The sequence below is a fragment of the Coccomyxa subellipsoidea genome, assembly GCF_000258705.1.
Source record: "Coccomyxa subellipsoidea C-169, whole genome shotgun sequence".
NCBI classification, from domain to species: domain Eukaryota; kingdom Viridiplantae; phylum Chlorophyta; class Trebouxiophyceae; family Coccomyxaceae; genus Coccomyxa; species Coccomyxa subellipsoidea.
The window spans coordinates 2166077-2184588 of NW_005178040.1; the positions used below are offsets into that span (position 1 = coordinate 2166077).

Below are 18512 nucleotides of genomic sequence, written 5' to 3' on the forward strand. Positions count from 1 at the left end.
AAAGTGATGCAAGATATCATGTCATGCGAGGACAGTGCACGTACATAATGTAATTCACCATGGAGTTTGCGCACTGTGCTTGTTCCTGTCGTCCCCCAGTGACTAGGCTGTTTGCGCCGCTCTGGCCATCAGCAAAGTGTCCAGCAGGAAGAAATCATACGTCCAGTACTTGGGAACGACAGTCATCCGACAGAGGCCCGGCTTTGCCGAATCCATATGGGAAATAAGTAATGCCCAACAAAATCACCGCCGCCTCCTATGCAGCGATGCGGCACTCACAACAGCTCAGCACGGCAGTCAGCGGCCGAGGCAGCGCGCACGCTTTGATGCACAGGAGAATGCTGGGCTCTTGGAGCCCATATGAGCCCTCCCAGATGCAGAGACATGTTCTCTGCACGCGGCAGCTCTGAAGGGCGGAAGCCGCAGCCGGCGCCGGCAAAAAGCAGCCAGAAAATGACGCCAGGGACCCCCTTCAAGAGCTGCCGCCAGCTTGCGGCGGATAACTACAGCCTAGCTGCTGGCCCAAAAGCCTGGAGTATACAGCGCGCCTGGATCAAGACAGCGCACAATGCTTCGGCTCTTCATGCGCCCCAAATGCAGTCCGGGGCGGCATGCCACAAGCGGCACGCCCGCCCCGTCATAAAAACTACTGAAAAAAGTTCCATCCTAAGCATGCATCCCCCACCGGCTGAGCGCGCACGTGCGCTCGGCAGCCCGGCCCTTGCTGCTGTCATTTACAGCAAGCCTCAACACAAAGATGCAGGGTGCCCGCTTCCGCAGCAAGGCACCCAGCGACAAATTCGCTGGGGTACATGTCTGACATGCCCTTAAGCCATTGCAACACACCCAGTGGTTTGTCCCTCAATTTTTTCGCGTTCCCACTTCTCACACTTCTGCACCCCAACGCTAGGCCTAGCCGCTACTCAGGAAAGCGCAAATTGCCAGATGCGCCGAGCCATGCTGCTGCCCTCAGTGCCAGGCATCACTCTTCCCCCGGAGCAGCTCCTGTGAGAGACTGCCCCACCCAACAAACCCTCTCAGCCGCTGAAAGCGACCGTGAGCTCATCGGGTCCTGCAAGGTAGAGAAGGGATGCTACGGCACCGGAATCTACTACTGCACCCCAACCTGCATCAACCTCTCCAAAGATAAAGATTGTAGAGACAGAAGCACTCGCTCACAACCTTGTCACCCACGCGCCAGGACATGTGCGCAACTGGAGGCACGCTGGAGCACGGACTCGCCAGTCATCACAAGATGTAGCCGACACGGACATGAACAAACGGAGGCTAGAGCGCTTCTGCAAGCTGCTGGGCTACAAAGGGAAAGCCACAAATGGCTGTCTGGAGTGTCAGTTTGCCCCTCAAAAATTTTAAAGACGCAGTGCAAGCAGCATCCAGGCGGCAGGAGCCTCTGAGCGGTCCTAAAAGCATCTGTCTAGGCTCTGCTGATCTCCAGTGTAAAGTCTACGAGCAGCGGCGGGGTCTGAGTAGCCGGGCAAGCATGCGTGTCACTGCTCCGGGTCGCTCTGGTGCTGGCTCGACTGGTGGGACTTGTGCGAATCCAGCGACGCCTGCGAGGGCAGCCCCGATGCCCTGCACAACAGATGGCCGTCGCAAAAGATCAGCATGACATTTCCTGCATGCTGGAACCCGCAACAACAGCTGGCAAAAATGGAGGCGTGCAATAAAACCATTATTGACAAGCGGGCAGTTCCTCTAAGGCCATGTCACAAGAAATCCTGAATGAAGGGTCTGACTGCGCTTGGGGACATCGCATGCCATCCTCCATCACAGTGACTGGCGCAGTGACGGCAGGCTTGATTACGCTTCTTGGCGGGGCAAGAGGCGTGCCTGTTCTGCGATCTTTGCTGGGAGCCGCTGCCGCCGCGGCGGCCGTGGGAACGGGCGGACCGAGCTGTGGCAAACTGCGGCTGGTAGGACTGCAGGCCCGGCTGCTGCAGCATGGGCTGCTGCAGCTGCGCGTACTGCGCCTGCTGCAGCTGCGGCTGCTGGGGGCCCTGCATGACTGCGTGCAGGGGCATGCCATAGCCCTGCATGCACAATGCTCAAGCTCAGCAACACCGTCAACTCAAAGACTTGCATGGTGGGATTCTTCCCGTGCACTGCAGGCCGCAATCTCCCCTGCTCAGATGGAGAGACGCCAGAAGACTCACTCTAAATCAGCCAAGAAGATCTTGATGGCAAGCCTTGGGCTTTAGATTACGAGTGCTATTTGTTACAAGCGAATATTATGCACACCCTACAAGCACCTCACAAACAGACAACAACCTGTAAATACTCCTGATGACAGTCTTGGTCTGAAGCCCCTGCATTGATGAAGTTGATGGAAGCTGAGATCACCTGAGGGCCTTGGTAGCTGCCGGCAGAGTGGTAGTCGGCATACATGGGCATCGTGGGGCGTGCGTGGCTTATGTGAAGCATGGGCATGGGGGTTCCCTCCATGCCCTGTCCCGGCTGCGGCGCAGCCGCCATGTAGCCGTAGGGCGGCTGCATCGCCATGTTGCCAATCGGCACCAGGTGCCCCTGGCCGTAGATGGGCATCCCCTGCCCAGCACCCAACAGTCACATCAGCGCTAGGCAAGTGCCAGGCACCAGTGCTGTGCTATGTCCCATGCACCATTGGGCTTGGCCTGCCGTTCGCACAGGGGCCGGCACAATGGACCACGTGGCACACTTGCAGCATGCAAAAGTTTACCAGTACCACAAAGTTTTACAGCCGCTGCTGCAATCCAGACTGGCTTGAGGTGAATAAGTGCAGGCAAAGCAAAGACTATTGGAATGAGACATGTCCTGTATAGAGCTGAGCAGGGGATATGAGCGCGCACCGGCATCTGGGGCTGAGAGGGCACAAAGGCGTAGCCGGGGGGTATCTGCATAGGATGCCCGTAGCCGGGCAGCGGGGCGACGTTGCCGACGGGCAGGAACCGGCCGGACTGCTGCTGCTCCGGCGGCAGCGGCAGCTGCATGGGCACCATCACCTGCGCCTGCGGCTGCTGCCCCCGGGACGAGCGAGCCGACGCCGATGCGCTGGGCGATCCCGGGTCCGACAGCGGCGCCACGCGCGGCCCCCTGCCGGCCCCCGGCGGCGGCGGCGGCTGACCCCCCGCTCCCAGGTAGGGGAACTGCATGCGTCAAACAGGCAACTTGGACAACGCCTTTCTGCCCTACGTACATACTTTTTTAATCACTTTCCATGCCTTTTTGGACCCCACCAATGTATCTTCAGCGGATATGCAAGGGGTTTTGCGTGCCATAGCACGTGTGCAAAAGCTTTTCATTTGCTCTGAGATTTGCTCTAAATGCAGACCAACACAGGGAGTGCAGTACTTCAGATGCATTGGAACAAGGGTGCTAGAGAAGTTGGCTGCTTGCCGAGCGACCTCACACCTCTGAGGAGAAGGTACGCTGCACGGAAGGGTGTGCCATGCCCTGCTCGCCGGGCCCAGGTCCAAACTGCTGCAGAGCCCTGCACACGCACCAGGGCTCCCCTCAAGACCCGCTCACAGCCACAAGTAGGCTCTCAATGGAGCAATCAGCCCCGGCAACGACAAGAGCTCACAGCTATGAGCAACATAAACATGTGTGTGCAGGCTTGTGCAGAGCGGGATTTGGCAAGACGCACTCCCGCTGGAAGTCTGGGCCAGGCAACGCCTCCTCCCAGCCGCGCAACAGGCCCTTCTTCCAGCTCGAGCCGGCGCCGCTGTCCTGCGGCCCCGGTCCCTTCCGTTGCTGGGCTGGCCCTGCAATTTCGCGCGCCAGGCTCCTCGACAAAGGCCCGCCACTGCCTGCAACGCCTGCTGCCACAAAACAAAGACCGTATGAGCCAATTATAAGCAAAGGCGGGCCCTGCTGTCCGGGCATATAGAGAGAAGCATGTATACGGATGTTGCGTCCCCCTTACACCCTCTAGAGCGACAGAAAACGTGACGGGGCACATGCACAGTATGCGGAGTGATATGGACATTGAGTATAACATCTGGAGCGGCAGCGCGGATGCTCGCACCCAGTCGTTTTAGTGAGATCCACCCTCAATGGTGGGATTGTGGAGACAGAAGGGTGCAAAGCACGGGCCGGACCTGGGCTTCCGCTTGTGCTGGAGTGGTGGCCGCTGGCGCGCCTCTCCAGAGATGGGCCCTCCGTGGGAAATGCGCGTGCCTTGGCCCTCTGGAACTCCTGCTGGCGCTCCAGCTGTGGCCTGTCGGACATCAGGTTGGAATCAAATCTCTCACCTCGGCACACTGATACATTTGTCTGTCGTGTTCTTGAGCAACAGGAACTTCATACAGTACAAGAAAAGGGAAGGCCCACTGTGGGATGGTGTTTTCAGGTCAGGATGAGGGGTGGTATCATCTTACCGTGTCTCCAAGCCAAGAGGCCCTTTGCCAGACTGTGCCTTGCCTTTGACGCTGCCGGGGCCTGCTCCTTCAAAGTTCCCGCTGTCCCATTTGGAGCCCTCTGTCCTGGAAGCCCTCGCTGCTTCAGCGCCTTCAAGGGCAGCACTGCTGGAGTCCAAGCTCTCCTTGCTGCTGCTGGCAGCGGGGCCTCTGCCAGGATCGCTGTCTGCAGAGCCTCTAGAACCCATGGAGGTTTTCTTTCGAAGCACCCTCGATGCATCAGAGCCACCACTTCTGGTCCGCGGAGTCACACGCACGGCGTCTGCAAGCTTCATCTGCAGTGAATGCCAAATGCCAATCAGGTTTTAGTCAAAGAGGAAAATCACATCAGGCATTACGACCAACAATTTAAAAAAGGATTTTCACGGAAACATCAAAATAAATTCGAGAGCAATCTTGGAAAAAATCCTGACCAGAGGCAGTCCGGTCCTCGAAGTTCTTCTGCCCATGATCTTCCCTTGCTGTGCACCCTCCTCAATGGTTGACGTCTCCAGACCGTAGAATTGTAGCACACGGTGCACTAAAAGCCGCTGCAGACAACAACAGACACATCAATGACCCCAAAGACTCCACCTTTAAGGTCGTTCAAAGAAGCATTCAAAGGACATGAGGGGCGTTGGGGGGACATGCCTGGAATCCTGTGAGGGACTGCCCGAACAAAAGCTCGCTTCTTGTGCTCTGCACAAATTGGCGGACCTCCTCCTCGACCCGCAGCACTGCGTGAACGACACAGGCAGTCGTGAGCCCAGGGGTGCGCAGCCTTGAACAAAGCAGAGCCAAGCGAGGGAGTTCAGGCTTCGCACCCAGCAGCCTGTGCTTCGGGTTGCTCAGAGCCTCCTGTATGGCCTCATCGATGCGCATGAGCGGCTCCGTCCGAGTGCTGGGACCGGCTTGGCCAGGACTGTCCTGATCAAGCCCTTGTCCTGCCTGGGTTGCCGCTCGTCTTCTGGATCTGGACACATCCCGCCCAGCTCTGTGTCACAACAGGCATTTGTTTGGACTGCAACACTTTCCATGCAGCGATTGATACCAAATACTCCACCATCCTCCCAGCGTCCAGCAACTAGACCACAGCGCTACCTGTCCGCCGCCCGTGATGGCAATCCCTCCCATGTAATAGCCACTGCTGGTTCGCCACATACCTGACTCGGGGAGCATCCTGAGCGGTCGCCGGCGGGAGAGGCTCGTTGCCTGAGGTCGAGATGGTCAGCGCCTCCAAGCGCACGGGGGCCAGGTCTTCCGCTGGTTCTTCATCCCCCGTCGCCATGTGCTCCAACCCAGCAGCACGGCCCGCGTCTCCTCCTAGGAAAACATCCGAAACATGACGAAATAGAATCCTCCCCTTGTAGAATTCGCGTCAGGCTTTGGCTTGGTGACGTCAAGACTGTGACTCGACCCTACCACCTGAGCACTGCATGATATAAAAACTCCCCAAGATTCCCCTAATAATATCGGGGTCAGAAGACGGACGCATCGAGAAGTGACTAATGAGAACGAGGAATCACCCCCTACATTCCACATTCCAATTGCTGCATCAGTGCTGTGTGCATCACGTCTCACGCAGTAGAACCCTTGCAGCCGAATCGAGCACACCCACATGTCCTTTTGTAGTGAGATTGGATTGCATGTCTGGCATTTCAGGATGTGATCGGGCAAGCATGATGCAGTCCTCGAGGAGCGCATTTGGCCGTAATTTCAGCCCTTTGTGGGGATCTCCAAGGCATGTATGAGGCTGCATGGAGTCCTTGGGTGCGATGAGAGCTCGCTTTGTTTGTACTGGCTGGCGTGTTGCTCATCAGTGAAGATCCTTCCAGTGACCTATGATGCCCTGCAGAGGCCACGTCGCCACCTTCGACACTTGCGAGGCGTGGAAGGACGTAATATTGCAATACCGTCACCCCACGAACTGAACACGAGCGCATGTTATTTCACTGCATGGCAGTACACTGGGGATGCCTCACTTCGGTGGGTGTACACCAGCGAGCAGGTATGCCTAATACTGCAGCCGTGTTTTATCCTTTCCTGGGATTCCAGTGTTTTGCTGAGGGATGAATTGTATCCAATGCATTTTTTGTGCATGCAGGTGTGCGGTGGCACTGCCCCACAGTGGGCCAGGCTGCAGCAAGAAGACTTGACAGAGGTGGAAAATAAATCGACGGACCGCTCGCTGTCAGGCCTGCTGCACATCCACCTGTACCTGGTCCCACGCAAGGCCGCACCTGAGCGTCCGCCCACCCCCGGCCCCGCCCATCCAACCATCGGCAGTGCGGCCGACGACGGCCGGCGCACGCCAGAGCTCGGGGGTCGGCGCGGCCAGCCGAGCCTGCTGGGGCTGGCCTCGGGCCGCGACGAGGCCAGCTCCGGGGGGAGACTACACGACAGCGCCCGCAGCAGCCCCAGCGGCTCGACAGCAGACGGTTGCCCCGACGAAGAGCAGGAAGAAGGCTCTGGCAGCATGGACGGGGTTCTATCAGCGGCGGAGGGGGTGGGGCTGCGGCCGGCGGGGTGCGAGGGAATGGCGCTGCCGGGGCGGCTGCTGATGTCAGCCTTGCTGGACCTGGATGCGCTGGAGCCGTTGGCGGCTGCGGCAGACCTGGACGGCCGGGCACTGCCGGCCAACACGCTGCTGATTGAGCTCAGCGACGGGCTCTACGTCTGGCCGCCCAGCCAGCACCTGCAGCGCACCGCGTCCGGCGCGGTGCCGGCCGCACAGCCGGCCCCTGCACCGGCCGATGGCCGAGGCGCCGACGGCTCTGCCGCAGCGCTGGGAACCCTACCGCCGAGCGTGTGGGGCAGCCCTCAGGTGGCGCCCTCACCATCCACTCATTCTCATACAGTTCTTCAGATAAATTGGTGTGCTTGTGGATGGGATTTGACACGGTTGTACATGCTGTCCTGAGAGGCACCTCATCTTCTGATTTGGTACAGGCGCTCAAGGCGCGCAATGGCGCCCGAGGCGCCCAGCAGAGGCTATTCAGAGAGGCGCCGCCCGCGCCCGACCCGCCGCCCGCGCGAGCCCATGCACGCAGTGATAGCAGGTAGGATGAACTACCAGTGTTGCTGAACCTGCCCTGAGCTCAGCAACATTAAAGGCTCGGCAGAAATGTGCATTTCTGAGTTTGACTGGAAACAGTGAGCAAGGGAGCGGGCTGGTGTCATGCAGAGGAAGTTCAGAGTCTGTGTCGAGGAGCAGCAGCGTGAGCCGATTCACAGACGGACAGGCGGACGCCGAGAGGCGGTCTTCATTTAGAGGGACCAGCACGAGCGGTTCGGAGGAAGTGCAGGTGGGAGGCCTGCCAAATACACCCTCATCACTTATGTGCACATCCGTAACGGCAGTCCCCATTACACAACTTGCATCAGCGGTCATAAGGGTGCAGAATTCTTTCAGAGCCACATGTTTGAATGCGTCTGCTCAGTCCATGAGAAAGTTTGGTCCTGAACACTGGCATGTCCCCTCAAAAAACTCCCACTCTGAGAAGATCAAAATGGCGGAAGTTGCTTCAAGTATGGTGGAGCTGGAACTTGGATTTGTTCCTGCAATGCAGATGGCTGTGGGCGACCTGGAGTGGTCGCTGATGAGCATCTGTAACGCACACAAGCAGCTGCAAGCCGCGCGTGCCAGGCAACGGCGGCTGCTTGACACCCTGAACGAGGTACATCCATTTGCAACTGTCCGTGCCACTGCTAATAACAAAGTACTGCCAAAAGGGGCCACGACCTCGTGCAGTCAATTGGGACCAAAGGGAGCTTTGCAACTTTGAGATACTTCGCCCTCGTCAAGTCACCAATCTCGGGAATGTATACTCGCACCAACCCTGTAGGCTTATGGATTCAGGTTTAGAATATGTGACGACGTGTGTTGCTTGTCTGCAGACGCACCTTGCACAAAGCAGGAGCAGCGTGTCACGAAAACAATGATCATCGTCATGTCATGTGACGTAATTTGTAGGATTGTGGTAGCCTAGCCTTTACCTGCAGTTTGTCTGCAGGACGCACCTTGCCTCTTGGCAAGGAAAGCGTGTGATAATACAGATAATCCTTTTCTTCGGTGCCCAGGTGGTGGAGCGGCGGGCGGCGGCGCGGCAGCAGGCGGCGGAGCTGCAGAGTGTGCACGACAGGTTGGCATGCCAGGTGACGGCGACGCAGCGCGCGCAGCAGGCGGCCACAGCACTCCAGCGCAGCGTGGCCGTCTCCCGCCAGATCGCCACGCTGCAGGCCCGCGCTCTCCTAGAAGCGGCCTCCGCCATGCAGGTCCGGCAGCCGCCTCTTGGGGTTTTTTAACTTGTTGCACATGGAAAATAGCCAGTACTTAAAGACTTGGGGGTGCTGTCACTTTCCAGGTGCTCTGATTGTCAAGGTCCTGCTGACACCTGCCTGACACTCTTGCTAACTCTTATAACGAGCATACTTGCTAACTCTTACTCGGCTGGCGTGAATGGATGTGGTCCAATGGGATGTGGGGGTGAGGTGTTACATTGGGCTGCACGCAGGAAGCTGGGCGGAGGCTGCAGGAAGCTGCGCGGCTGCTGGAGGTGGAGGGGCGCGGGTCGCGGCTGCAGTGGCTGCAGCGCCAGCTCGTCGCGCGCCGCTGCCGCATGGCCGTCGCCCTCGGCCGCATCTACAGCGTCGGGCCCCGCACAGGTGTGCGCATCACCTAACGCCTCATGAACCTTCTCCCATTTCTGGGCAATCTGTGTTGGACTGTCCAAGAGGGACAATAACCCTTGTACTGACTAGGAGGGATATTGTCCCCTTGTGTTGCCTTATTCCATTGATGTAGTGGCCTCCCGCTTATCGACAAGGGCCAGGACAAATGAGCTGGATCTTTCCAGCCTGAAGTGTTGCATGTTGGGTGCTGTGGGTTATTGGGCGGTAAAGGAAAGATGTGGGGTTTGCTGATAAAAAGGTATTGGCGCCCTGCAGTGACAGAGCCAGAGCCGCCGCCGGGGGGCTTTCTGTGGGACCAACTGGATGACCTGTGGTTCACAGGTATCCTCCCGGACCCCTCTCCGTCCCTGCAGTATCGTTTGGGCTTCCATTGCACTTCCTGTCGCTGTGAGAGAGTGTCCGTTCTACACATCACTGTCTCCTCTTCTTAGTGTTGTACTCTGCCGTTTCTCGTGACAGTGCCCAAGCGATACTGTGGGGTGGAAAGGGGCGAAGGTGGCCTGCCACTCCTTAGAAGGATGGTGTTATCCCCTCTATTTAATGGTGTGAGCAAGCTAGGATGGACAGTGTGAAGATGAGTAGCGCAGAGTGCTGAATGTGCGCAGTTGGGGTTGGTGCAGAGTTTGTGCTCACAAAGGCGCCAGAGCCGCAGCAGCCGGAGGAGGCATCAGATCTGGAGCCGCCTCCGTCGCCGGCGCCCTCAGACCACGGCTCCTTCACCAGCTCCATCAGCAGATTCAGGCAGGCCCCTGCGCTAACTCCCAAGTGCTGGATACCCCTGGTGTTGTCTAGCAAGAATTGCCATGGAAAAGTCCTTAACAATTGGGATTTGGATCACGACAGTAAGGGCAGGAGCACCTACTGAATGCGAAAAAGGAAGGACTTGCGGCTTTGCCCTGCATGCCCCAATTCTCGATTTTTAGTCGCGCACGTATCAAATCTGGCCTCTTTCACCTAAATGTAAGGAGTCCCTAAGTTTAGGAGCCAGAGCATTTGCAGATTACTAACTTGGGGGGATTGCCGCAGGGAGGTGGCGCGGCTGGCGGTGGGGGGACTGGAGCTGGAGCCTGATCTGGCGCGGCGCGCGGCCGACCCAGACGGCGGCTGGCGCGTCGGCCACGCCGAGGCCGAGCGCGCGGCGGCGGCTCTCGGCTACGTGGCGCGGCTGACTCAGCGGCTGGCGCACCTGCTGGACGTCCCCCTGCGCTACCCGCTGCGCTTCGCCAACTCGCGCTCCTCCGTCTTCAGCCACCCGCCGCCCGCCGGCACAATCGGGTGCGCGCCCTGGATTACTAATATTATGATGACATACTTTTCCTGCCAAAAGGCAAGGTACGTCCTGCAGACAAGCTGTACTTCAAGGCTGCCACATTCCTACCCCTTGTTGGACTCGCCAGATCCAAGCAAGACCCAATCAATCGTGGGCATGGTGCTCAGTATTTATTCCCACTTCCCGCCAGCCGGGGCCAAGCCTTGGATGGCGATATTTGTATGGTATGCCAGATGTCACAAGTGACCCTTCAAGGTTAAAAGAAGACACATTTTGGTACCGGCTTTGGGTCTGTAAGTCAGTCGTCAGTGCCGATCTGTGACGCCAGAGCTCTCGTGGAAGGATGTGAGAGTAAAACGGCATCCCCTCACATACTGAACCGCAGCACGTGTAGAGCAGCCATGCAGAGTGGGCACTTCACTGGGCAGAAGCTGTGGTACTGAGCTGTGATGTGTAAGAGGGATGCACATGTGCGATGCCTTGCTGAAGTTATGCCCTGTGCTACTTTGTGCTACCTTTGGCAACCGCCAATTTTCACCCCAAACGAAGTGGTCCTCGAGACTGCATGCTTTTCCTTTTGGTAAGGTAAGATCATTTGTTGAGATGACTGTCAGACATTTTTAATGAGGATTTTGTGGGCAGGGCGAGGGGCCAGAGCGCGGAGGGCAGGGAGGGGCCATCGCGCATGTTCGACCTGCTCCAGATCGGCGAGCGCACGCCGGATGCAGAGGACGCTAGCCTGGCGCCCAAGGAGTTCCCCCTCTTCCTGGACGGCTCCGAACGCATGCGCTTCCGCTACGCCGTCTTCCTGCTCAGCAAAGTGCGCATTTGGTTATCGGCAGATCTTGTGTCTCAAATTGAGTAGAAAATGACTGATGCGGTGAAAGTTGCAAATGAAAGAAGTTTAGTGGGTCTGGCGGCGCCAGTCCTGTTTCCAAAGCCAACAGTCTTTTAATGGACCTTTCTACTGGATCTGGACGACACCCTTGGCACAGATCCCACTGAATCCGATGGTCCAAGCATGGTTGCTAACCTGTCTGCAGAGCTACTTTGTTGCCATGTCAGCACCTTTCTAGAGCTGAAGAGCCTCGGTCAAGGTTGCAGGAACACTGACAGGGTATCAAGACTGTGGTGCTGTGACGAGCAGGACATAGAGCAGCTGCTGAATGCGCATGGGCTGCACTCCACGGGCGCCAACCAGCTGCTGCAGAACCTGTACAAGCTGCTGGCCGCTGCGGCCTCCGCCGCGCCATCCAACAGCAGCGGAAGAGCGCCCTCCATGTAGGCCAATTTTATGTGCCATAGTTCCTGAGAGCCTCACACTTTACAGAAGGTGCATTTGCACTCTGTTTGGGAGTCGCATGGATGTGATGCTTGCGCGAGTGGTCCCTTTCTATTGATTTAGATCCAGCCCTGAGGGGTGTGCCACTTATAGTAGATGTGAGCAACGTGTTGTAGACTAGATGTTCGAGACCAGGCTGATACAGCATCTGTGTGGCAAAGGAGTGGATCAACAAAGAAAGTGATGCATTGATTTGAAGTATACTCTAGTAAATTGCAACACGAAGCCGAAACCAGAAGAATGGATGCATTTGATGTGATTCAGAAGCTTTAGGGCTCTTTAAGAAGACCATTTACTGGTCACCAGTAAGATTTGCAAGCCATTGTAAGTATTGCTGACCACTGGTGGTATCTGTCATTGAGCAACTTTTACAGACCTGGTGCGCTCAATGCCTCCAAAACAAATGATCTCATTGATGCAGCAAGAAGCAATGTCCGGAAAGGAGGCAAGCATCTCATTTTACCTATGAAAGTAGCTCAGTATTTCTACAAGCGTCAACGTCTTACAGCAAAGCTTCCTTTATCGACTCTCACAGCTGTGACAGCGGTTCCTTATCAACTGCTGTCTTCAAAAGTGTCTTCCTCCCATGTGTTTCCAAGCTTAGAGCCCCATGACGTTCGCAGACTGCAGTTCGGGCCATGAGACGAGACACCCCAATCCTCCTGGTACAAAGCAACAGCAAGCAGCTAGAGCTTGACTTCCACATCCACGCCGGCAGGCAGGTCCAGCTGCATGAGCTCGTCGATGGTCTGTGCTGTCAGGTTGCGAATGTCCACCAGGCGGGAGTGTGTCCGCGTCTCAAAGTGCTCCCGAGAGTCCTTATTTACATGAGGCGACCGCAGCACACAGTATATGCGCCGCCTGCAACCACATCCAAGAATTAGGAAGCTCTCGCTGTTCCCCAGTCTTCTACCGGTGCACCAGACTCCATACTGTGGAAATTCGGCACTCCTGACCTCATAGTGCATGGCGAGCAAGAGCACTGCTGTCTCATGCTATACCAAAGATCTTACAGTGGTAAATATTGCAGCCTGAATGAGGGCGCTACTTCTGAATGCGTCGATCGCCAAGTTGCAAGTGAGGGGATGTGAAGCAAGAAGCCCCAGGTTGCTCACCTGGTTGGCAGGTATACAGGGCCACTGACGCGTGCGCCTGTGGATGATGCAGCATCAGATATCAAGCCTACTGACTGCTGCAGCAGCTGAGCATCGTAAGCCTTGAGCTTGATGCGGATCTTCTGCTCCGCAGCTGCTGTTGCTGCTGCGCTCACCACCAAGGACTGGTGCCTGTGCCACAGCAGCTGGCTCAGCAACGCACCACAAGAAGAAGAGATGATCCTTTACAAATAGACGTCTCTGAAAATATTAGAGCTGCCAAGATTCATCTTCAAGTGGTCATCCTCCTCTGAAACGCGAGCCAGGACAAAAACTAGATTTTCAAGCTCCACGTGCAGCACCGCTGTCTACAAGTCTTCCTGTACCTCTCAAATGATATCAATGAAGTTCCTAGTGTGTCCTGACATGTACTGAACCTCAATCTGCCTGAAGAGATCGCCCACCTGGCTCTGCTGCACAAGGGCGCCTGGGGTCTGCAAGAGAAAGTTCTGAGCGTCTGCGGGCAGCCGTGGCGATGCCCCAGAGAAGTACTGGCCATCTGGCTAGCCATTTTCACAATGACTTGCACTCTTTGATGGTCCTGCGGCTTGAAGTGCCAGGATAACCCTTCTTCTGTTCGCGACCCCTTGCCAAATCCCTTGCCACAACCCCGGAAGCTAGGGCGAAGCTTGGCGCCCATTCGTAAGTACGAAATCGAATTGTTCTCGATCCGATGCGCAGCAGTCATGGGGGCAAGCGAGTTCCAGCTGAAAAAGCACCACTCGATCCCAAAGCCCGAGAAGCCTCTCCTAGTGGTGGTCTTGGACGGCTGGGGAGAGGCCCCAGATGACGAGTTCAATGCCATCTCAAGGGCCGAGACACCCTGCATGGATTCTCTCAAGGAATCGAAACCGGATAGATGGATGCTGCTGAAGGCTCACGGCACGGCCGTGGGCCTGCCCTCCGACGATGACATGGGAAACAGCGAGGTGTGCCTAGGTCTTGGGCCTCCTAAAAGCACCTAACTTAAGGAGCCCTATGCCCTTTGGACACCGTGTTACCCTTGCTAGACCACCAAATTATCATTAGACTTCAGGCAGCAATCAAGTGACCAAATTGAGGTGTGGATTTTTGTGTGCCTGCTGACAGGTGGGGCACAACGCACTTGGCGCTGGACAAGTGGTGAGCCCTAGACACCCCAACCAATCCCTGATACACTAAGATGACGCGCCTTTTCCTTCCTGTAACTCTCTCACCATTGCCACCACAGTGCCCGCTTGCAAGCATCGCTGTGCAAGGCACGCTCGATTCCAGGTCCAGTCGCACGTCAAGGAGTGCGCAAAAGGAGCGCAACAGGTGATATCAGCGCTCTTGTGCAAAGGTGAGCCAAGGAGCGGCGCTGGTGGACAAGGCGCTGGAGAAGGGGGAGCTGTTTGATCATGACGGCTGGAAGTACCTGGAGCCAGCGGCAAAGGAGCACACGCTGCACCTGATCGGCCTGCTGTCTGATGGCGGCGTGCACAGCCGCTACAACCAGCTGTGGCTGCTCATCCAGGGGGTGCGCTCCTCTGCCTGTCTCCTACATAAGAAACGCTCTTTACGTCTCATTCTCTGATGGTTCCAATCGCTCTTTAGTGCCCACCATGCTTGGAAGCACCCTGTCACATTTCCTTCAAGTCTGAACAGTCTCCTATTTCACATTGTCAGGCTGGGAGTGCCTGGCCTAGATGATCACAGTGACCCGATACACATTTTCAAGGGCATCAGATTTCAGGGTAGACATCATGCCTTGGAAAAGTGTAATCTAATGGGATCATTCGCAGGCAGCAGAGCGGGGCGTGAAGCGGATCAGGGTACACACGCTGACAGACGGGCGCGACACGGAGGATGGCACCTCGGTCAAGTTCATGGCGCAGCTGCAGAAAGACCTCAGATCCCTCGAGGGCAAGGGGTGCGATGCGCAGGTCGCATCCGGCGGCGGCCGCATGATCACCACCATGGACAGATACGAGGTTCGAGTCCCTCCTGACACCATAAAATTTTCCTTTTGCATGCCTTCCTACCGCAAGCATCCAGCCTCTTCACCAGACTTCAGGGGAGGGCCAGCTTAGGCTGTGGACAGCTTCACAGCAGTTTGGTGATCTGCACGGCATTGTGTGGCAATGAGTGGGGCTGCAGCACAGGAGTCAGGGGGTGCTAAAGACTTAGTAGGAGTGGCATGCATGGTCTAAATAGTATGTGTGTGCGGGGAATGCAGTCGGACTGGAATGTAGTGAAGCGTGGGTGGGAGGCGCATGTACTTGGAGAGGCGCCCAACAAGTTCAAAGACCCAGTGGAAGCCATCAAAGCGCTCAAGGCGTGCCCCCATTCATAAGTACTGTCAAAGTCATGCACCGCCCTGTTTTCTTCAAGCTATGGCCAAGGAGGGCTTGCAAATTTGCAGCTTTGTTTTGAAGCTGCTGCACTGTTGTCTATCGAATGAAGGAGCCATTGTGACGGGCGCCGGTGCAAACTGCAGAAGCCAAAGGAGGCTGGCGGGAAGCCGGTGTCGGACCAATGGATCCCCCCGTTTGTCATAGTGGACGACGATGACAACCCAGTCGGGCCTATTCAGGCAAGCCCACTCTTTGCATGCCTGCAACCAGAGCACTTTGATTTATGACACCTGAGATCTGGGCACTGTGGTGTGCTACGGGACTCTCTGATGCCTGCATGTGCAAGTTCAAGCGGGGACTGATGCAAGGACATAATTTCTCGTGACGGATAGTTTGACAGAAATGTTGTGCCATAACAGGATGGAGATGCGGTGGCGATCTTCAACTTCAGGGCGGACAGAGTGGTGGAGCTGTCCAAGGCGTTCGAGTACAAGGACTTCAAGCATTTCGACCGCAAGCGCCACCCGGATGTGCGCACCCTTTTCTTGATCCGCCCTTTTCCCATCTTGTCTTCCCCACAGGGTGCCAGCATGAGTCGTATCCTGAGCCGTGCATAAATCCGCTGCCAGGCAACACATGATCTGCTGCAGACCGCCTACGCATCTAAGCGGCTGGCGCCAATGCCAGACTCCTGCCTTTAAGAGGGCAGTGTGTAGCCTGCAGTGGTATATCTTAACAACTTGGGAAGTGATCACCCCCTGATCGCCTCCCCGCGCGTTGCCTCTGGCAGCAACAGAGGGAGAAAAGAAAAGGCCAATAAGGGCAAATACTTTACTAATTATTTAGTATACACATGACCCCTTATGGCCCGAACTGAGCATGTGCCGGCATGTGAGTGCAGGTGCGGTTCGCGGGCATGATGCAGTACGACGGGGAGCTGAAGCTGCCGGCGCACTTTCTGGTCCCGCCACCGGCGATCAGCCGCACCACGGGCGAGTTCCTGGCGAAGAGTGGGGTGTCCACATTCGCATGCAGCGAGTCCCAGAAGATCGGCCACGTCACCTTCTTCTGGAATGGCAACCGTGCCGCGCCCTTTGACAAGAAGCTCGAAACCTTCCACGAGGTGCGCTTGTGGTTCTGCGGTCCTTTGATCACAAATACTCTGCCCAGGAGAATACTATTGGATGTGAGTGGAGGGTTCTGTGGAGCTGCACGGGCGAGACAAAGGAAGCAGCCTGGGTGTGCGTGTTTGTGTTAGCAAGGGTAGCTCTGGCAGCGCATTTGAGTATCATCGCAATTGTTGGCATTTCAGAAATTTGCAGCACAACATGCTTAGCTGGTGAAACATCCCATTGCACTGGATGCTTGCTGTGCAGCGCTGCGCTGAATGATACCACCAGCAGTCTACTGTTGATGCCCATCCGCACAGGCTCCCTCCTTGAGATTGGAACACCCTCGAGGCAGAAATATATTTAGGACAGGTGCAGGAGAGAGGGGCATGCATGCATGCTGTGAGTGAGCAGGTGTGAGCGTGACTAATGCGAGCGCAGGTGCCGAGCGATCAGAACATCCCCTTCAACGAGAAGCCGGCCATGCAGTCGGCCAAGATCACAAAGCTGGGCATCGAGGCTCTCAAAAGCGGCAAGTACGACCAAGTGCGGCTCAACTTCCCCAACCCGGACATGGTTGGCCACACGGGCGACCTTGAAGCCACCATCTCAGCCTGCAGCACCGTGGACAGCTGCGTCCAGGTGAGTGTGATTCCTTGATGAGGCATTCCAGACGTGTGGCATCAGTGTACAACAGAGGGAAGCAACGGTGAGATTGGTGGGCGCTGCAGTGGGTAGGTAGCACCACACGGAGCGACGCACTAGTGCTTGCATGATTTGCAGTGTGCTGCAGTGACAACCTCGGTTTGCCACATCCTGTTGTGCATACTGGCAGGCATGCAAATCAAGACTGCATGTCAAGAAACTGTTGCTGTCCATGTGTCCAGGGCTCACTTTCTAGAGAGGCTGCAGAAGAATCTTTTACCATCTGATCTGGCCAGACCCAGAGCAGCCCCTCATATGAGAGCACTGGGCGCTCTATTCCAAAGCGGCCTTCCCTTGCTGCTAGAGGAGGGGTATTCAGAAGGAACTGTCATGAGGTTGAACAAGCATCTGATTGGCAGCGCAAGGGACTGCTATAGTCACAGTATGAATAATCGCCCTTTGCTAAATTCTTCATGGGTTGACACTGGTGTTGGGTGTGATGGCTGGTAGGAGTTGATAAATGCTGTGGAGGAGGTTGGGGGCACCTGGCTGGTGACGGCGGACCACGGCAACGCAGAGGACATGGTGCAGCGCGACAAGAAGTCCGGCAAACCGCTGATGGAGGATGGCAAGCCGCGCATACTCACATCCCACACCCTCAACCCGGTGCGCCGCTGACATACGCACACTGATGACAACAAAAATGAGAATCCATGTCATCAAGACAGGGCACACCTGCGTTGGCGCGCCCTCCAGGCGTGGCATGCTGTGTGAGCGAGTGAGTTCCTGCTGGGACTATTTAGACTGTCCAAAGATTTTGTCTTGTGTGTCAGGCCCGGTGTTTTGTGGCTCCTGCGCATCGCTCAGGCGCCGGTGAATCCCTCACCGGATAGCCATGAATGCCAGGGAAAGCAGAGTCGCAAGTATACTTGTCAGGAAGCTTCGGATTTTTGCGGTGGATGGGTGCAACTGTGAGGCACCTGTCCTGCGCCTTCTTCAGAACAAGCAACGGTAGTGTCATACCCGGGGGTGCATTGTGCAGTTCGGAAATAAAAATCTAAAAAAAAAAAAAAAATGACATGCAACTTCTCAGGTGTTTCTTGTGCATTTATTCAGGTGCCTGTGGCTATGGGCGGGCCAGGGCTGCCAGAGGGAGTAAAGTTCAGAACAGACCTGAAAGAGCCGGGCCTCGCGAATGTTGGCCCAACCATCATCAACCTGCTGGGCTTTGAGGCGCCGGACAACATGGTGCCCACACTCCTGTCAGCCTGAGCTGTGCCCAGACCGCAGTGTAGACATAGAAAGGAAAGCACAATAATGGCGTTTGAGTTTCAGCATCGAGGTCCCCATCAAAGCAACGGTGTGCATCAGGCAGTGTACAATATACTTGGCAGGCAGCAGTCCGCTAGCGCTGTGTCTCAGATGTTGCATGTGCTTTTGGTTCCCTTAAGTTGGCTGCAGGCAAGATATTCTTTGCATGTCTGCCATCAGCTGTTGTTAGACAGCAGATACCTTGATAGGTTTTTTTATCATTAATTTTGCAGGGTATCATCGGTTGTATGGTCTCAGATGTCACCACGGTGGTTTACCA

General features: G+C 56.2%; 4 protein-coding genes across 4 annotated transcripts; 2 read left to right on the forward strand and 2 right to left on the reverse strand.

The window, feature by feature from the left end:
• Positions 1-1508: 1508 nt before the first annotated feature.
• COCSUDRAFT_40229 (hypothetical protein) lies at positions 1509-5682 on the reverse strand (the record flags this gene model as incomplete). Its single annotated transcript, XM_005650545.1, has 11 exons — positions 1509-1593; positions 1912-2051; positions 2362-2565; positions 2847-3143; positions 3409-3487; positions 3644-3815; positions 4098-4216; positions 4377-4690; positions 4829-4945; positions 5112-5175; positions 5558-5682. 11 exons carry the CDS (start codon positions 5680-5682, stop codon positions 1509-1511), a joined length of 1716 nt encoding a protein of 571 aa, XP_005650602.1.
• A 553-nt stretch (positions 5683-6235) lies between these two features.
• Positions 6236-11641, forward strand: COCSUDRAFT_61055 (hypothetical protein; the record flags this gene model as incomplete). Its single annotated transcript, XM_005650546.1, has 12 exons — positions 6236-6292; positions 6499-7218; positions 7344-7453; positions 7579-7699; positions 7964-8071; positions 8475-8669; positions 8909-9059; positions 9342-9407; positions 9692-9851; positions 10113-10361; positions 10999-11176; positions 11504-11641. 12 exons carry the CDS (start codon positions 6236-6238, stop codon positions 11639-11641), a joined length of 2253 nt encoding a protein of 750 aa, XP_005650603.1.
• Positions 11642-12053: 412 nt separating this feature from the next.
• On the reverse strand, positions 12054-13352 carry COCSUDRAFT_22269 (plastid ribosomal protein S10 small ribosomal subunit; the record flags this gene model as incomplete). Its single annotated transcript, XM_005650547.1, has 3 exons — positions 12054-12559; positions 12814-12984; positions 13257-13352. Coding segments are annotated over 3 exons (442 nt in total), but the record flags the coding sequence as incomplete, so codon positions are not given.
• Positions 13353-13538: 186 nt separating this feature from the next.
• COCSUDRAFT_35522 (cofactor-independent phosphoglycerate mutase) lies at positions 13539-18193 on the forward strand (the record flags this gene model as incomplete). The annotated part of the gene is made up of 11 exons (XM_005650548.1): positions 13539-13781; positions 13942-13974; positions 14174-14350; positions 14616-14804; positions 15050-15150; positions 15277-15406; positions 15587-15697; positions 16069-16290; positions 16718-16918; positions 17432-17587; positions 18038-18193. 11 exons carry the CDS (start codon positions 13539-13541, stop codon positions 18191-18193), a joined length of 1719 nt encoding a protein of 572 aa, XP_005650605.1.
• Positions 18194-18512: the final 319 nt, after the last annotated feature.